Raw genomic sequence first — 3,970 nt, forward strand, 5'->3', positions numbered from 1 at the left:
TGGGATGGGAACATCCCCCAGCAGTGGCGGCCAGAGCCGAGACCCAGCCGGGCTTCCCGGGGGGAAAAAGCCCTTTTCCAGGGCCTGGGTCCCCCCCCGGGGGGGCGAACTCCGGGGAACTCAGAGGCTGCAGGGACCTGCTGCGGGCAGGGCAGGAGGAGCAGGAGGAGCGGGCAGCACCGGGCAGGGCAGGAAGGACAGGCAGGGAAGGCAGGGCGGGAAGGACAGGCAGGGAAGGCAGGGCGGGAAGGACAGGCAGGAGAGGAAGGACAGGAAGGACAGGCAAAGAGGCAGCAGGCAGGAGGCAGGAAGGACAGGAAGGGAAGGCAGGGCAGGAAGGACAGGCAGGGAAAGCAGGACAGGAAGGACAGGCAGGGAAGGCAGGGCAGGAAGGACAGATAAGACAGGCAGGGTGGGAAGCACAAGCAGGGAAGGCAGCAGACAGGACAGGCAGTGCAGGCAGCACAGGCAGGGAAGGCAGGGCAAGCAGGGCAGGAAAGACAGGTAGGGAAGGCAGGACGAGCAGGACACACAGGACAGGCAGGGCAGGCAGCACAGACAGGGAAGGCAGCACAGGCAGGGAAGGCAGCACAGGCAGGGCAGGAAGCACAGGCAGGGCAGGAAGCACAGGCAGGGCAGGAAGCACAGGCAGGGAAGGCAGCACAGGCAGGGCAGGAAGCACAGGCAGGGAAGGCAGCACAGGCAGGGCAGGCAGCACAGGTAGGGCAGGAAGCACAGGCAGGGCAGACAGCGGCCACCCAAGGCAGCCTGGCAGCCCCGGGGTGCTGGTGCGCGGTCGTGGCTTTTCGGGGGGTTCTTCTCTGGCCTTTTTTCTCCTGTTTTCAAATCAATTAAAGAAAATAACGCTCTGTGTTTGCCACCAGGCCCCGCCCGCCATTGGCCGGGGCTCGCCACGTGACCAGGAATTGGCTGCAATTTTCGCCCCAGTCTCGAGTTTAGCAGAGAAGGTTCCCCCTCCGCCCGTATTATCAGCAATATAACAATTATAAAAAGCCCGAGAACCACCATCAGCACCGCCATAAAAAACCCAGGCCCTCCGTTTTCTCTCCCTCTCCCCCTCCTCCTCCTCCCTCTCCTCCCCCCTCCCGCTTTTGAAACCCTGGGCCCTGGAAAAGCCATGAATTTTGAATTTGAGAGGGAGATCGGGTTTATAAATAGCCAGCCTTCGCTCGCAGAGTGCCTGACGTCTCTTCCCGCTGTCCTGGAGACATTTCAAACTTCATCAATCAAGGACTCGACATTAATTCCTCCTCCTTTTGAGCAAGCCGTCCTCAGCCTGAATCCTTGTTCCAGCAGCCAGGCGAGACCGAGGAGCCAAAAAAGAGCATCTCATGGCCTGCTGCAGCCCCAGCCCCCGGCTCCGGCACAGCCCGGCCCCTTGGCAGCGGAATTCCCTTGGATGAAGGAGAAGAAATCGGCCAAGAAAGCCACCCAGGCTCCAGCCTCTTCTTCCTCTTCTTCCCCCCCGTCATCTTCCTCGCTGCCGGTCCCCGCCGCAGGATCTCCCGCAGGTTCGTATACCGAGGGGGTCAGGGGGGATTCGCTGAAATCCGAGAGGATCCGAATAATAAAAAAAAAAAACCCCCCCCCCCCGTCCCCCCCCCCCAAAAAAAAAACCCGACCCCGACCCCCCTCCCCAAACAGGCTTTGCCCCGCACCTCCCCCGAAACTGTGTCACGCAATAAACCCACCGAGCGGGGCACCCGGGGGGGTTCTCCCGCCTCCTCCCCCCCGCAAATACAAGGGCAAATTGCTGTAACTTCAAGCCGAGAGGGACAGAGAGGGGGCCGGGGGAGCCGCGCTCCAGAGAGGGGATTTCGCAGCCGAACCGCAGCTCCTTTTTTGCTTGGCTTTCTCTCCTACCCCCGCGGGTTTTTTACAGCCTACGGGGAAAAAATAAAAGAAAAAAAAAAAGCAACGGGAAAAAGAAGAGAAACAAAACCTTAAAGAAGTGCGAAGGGGGGGGGAAAGAAAGACGGGTGGGTAACGCGGGGGTTGCTACCAGCGCGATGGGGAGGGGAAAAAGCGAGGCACGGGCTCTCAGGGTTAACTGCGAAATTAAATAATTAAATACACCCCCAAATTCTCCCCGAGCTCCCCAATAAAGGAGCAGCTTCTCTCCTCGGCGCTCCTCGGCCAGGGAGCTCGGGGACCCCGTCCAGGGACCCTCTTTCCCTCGGGATGAAGTGTTTGAGACACAATCCACCGGTTGGGTATTTGAACAGCCCCGTTCAGGTGAAGGCTCGGGCAGGAGAAGGGCGGACACCGGAGCTCATTGGCCGGATAAAACAGGAATAATGAAATCAAAGCGTCCGTCCCGAACCGCCGGGAAAGGGGGGGAACAACAAAAGAAAAAAAGGAAGGAATGGTTAAAAAAAAGGAAGGAATGGTTCGAAATTCCACTTGTCGGCGAGGGAGGAAGGTCTCTGAAGGGAGAGGCCGGGGAACAAAATCCCTTCTCCTCATTGAGGCAAAGGGAGCGGATGGGGGTGGTGGTGTGTGATTTCCAATCCTCTTCCACGGCGGGAAGAGTTTAATTAAACATTTATTTCCTCACGTAGCGGCTTCCCCCGCACCCACCCCGTGCTCGGTAGCGCCGGGCAGGGAGGGGACGGCTCCAGCCCCTCCACTCGCCCCCCCAGCTCCTCGCCACGGGCGCTTTTTGTGTGTGTTTAAGACACGCAGGGGCTCGGAGACGGCGGCGGCTCCCGGAGGCTCCGCACCGCCTACACCAACACGCAGCTGCTGGAGCTGGAGAAGGAGTTCCACTTCAACAAATACCTCTGCAGGCCCCGGCGGGTGGAGATCGCGGCCCTGCTCGACCTCACCGAGCGCCAAGTCAAGGTCTGGTTCCAGAACCGGCGGATGAAGCACAAGAGGCAGACCCAGCACAAAGAACCCCCCGACGGGGACCTCGCCTACCCCGGCCTGGACGAGGGCAGCGACCCCGCCGAGGAGGCGGAGGGGAGCCCCGGCTTGGGGCCGCTCCCGGAGCCCCGAGGGCCCCCCGGCAGCTCGGAGCCGGTGGCCGCGGGCGAGCCCAGCGCCGGCCCCGGGAGCCGCGAGTCGCCTTCGCTGCCCGAGCTGAGCCTCTTCTCGGCAGAGTCGTGCCTGCAGCTCGCCGAGGGCCTTTCCCCGACTCTCCACGGCTCCCTGGAGAGCCCCGTCCACTTCTCCGAGGAAGACCTGGACTTTTTTACGAGCGCACTTTGTACCATAGATCTGCAGCATTTAAATTTCCAATAGCGGGCCCCTTCTCTCTCTCTCTCTCCCCCCCAACACCTCGTTTCTGGACGTTTCTCCCCCTTCCAGGGGCACCAACCCCAAACCGAGCCACTGCCAGACCCCCCCCTCGCCTCTGAGAGAAGGGGGGGCACCCCCAAAATAAACCTCAAGCCATTTCTCATTCGCTCAGCCCCTCCCGGCCCCCAAACACTTGCTTTTTTTAAAGCTCCTCACTTCCGTGAGACCCAAATCGCCTCCTCCCCTCCCCCGATATTTATTCTAGAAGGCTCACGTGAAAGAACAGCCCGAGTTTTGCTAAACGCAGGTATTTAAGGCTAGTTTTATTTTCGCTTTATTTATTCGAAGGAAAGCAGCCGGTGGTTTCTCGCGCGCATCAGAGATGTCAGCCCTCCAGAGAGAAATATTTGTAAATCCTTCAAGCGACTTTCTCAGGAATCAGAAACGAGACTTTTAGATTTCTTAATGGAACGAAATTTAAATGAAAAAAATCAGGGGAATTTTCCTTCCTATTTTTAAGTTTTAGACGTAGACTATTTATTCAAATCCTTTAATAGCAAAGGGCAAATTATTTATTGTATATTATTTTCATAGAGTAAATAAATGTCTTTATAAAACCAAGAATCGTGTGTTGCTACCCATTTCGTTCCAAAATGTGCCATTTTTTCCCCCTAAATCATTCGCCTTCCTCTTTCCTGCTTCGCAG

The 3,970-nt window shown here is 58.1% G+C and overlaps 1 protein-coding gene across 1 annotated transcript; it reads left to right on the plus strand.

Annotated features, from left to right (window-relative positions):
- Positions 1 to 846: 846 nt before the first annotated feature.
- HOXB2 (homeobox B2) lies at positions 847 to 3,755 on the plus strand. Its single transcript, XM_017837080.1, has 2 exons — positions 847 to 1,532; positions 2,699 to 3,755. The coding sequence occupies exons 1-2, from the start codon at positions 1,139 to 1,141 to the stop codon at positions 3,265 to 3,267; spliced, it is 963 nt and encodes a 320-aa protein (XP_017692569.1). The 5' UTR covers positions 847 to 1,138; the 3' UTR covers positions 3,268 to 3,755.
- The last annotated feature ends 215 nt before the right edge of the window (positions 3,756 to 3,970 follow it).

Source organism: Lepidothrix coronata, unplaced genomic scaffold (assembly GCF_001604755.1).
Source record: "Lepidothrix coronata isolate B3197 unplaced genomic scaffold, Lepidothrix_coronata-1.0 Scaffold291, whole genome shotgun sequence".
Taxonomy (NCBI): Eukaryota; Metazoa; Chordata; class Aves; order Passeriformes; family Pipridae; genus Lepidothrix; species Lepidothrix coronata.

What these genes read in the sequence shown, in the direction of transcription:
- HOXB2 (XM_017837080.1), top strand. Translation starts at nt 1,139, where the DNA reads ATGAATTTTGAATTTGAGAGGGAGATCGGGTTTATAAATAGCCAGCCT. An exon ending in CGCCGCAGGATCTCCCGCAG is followed by an intron (nt 1,533 to 2,698) that starts GTTCGTATACCG and finishes TGTGTGTTTAAG; the next exon opens with ACACGCAGGGGCTCGGAGAC.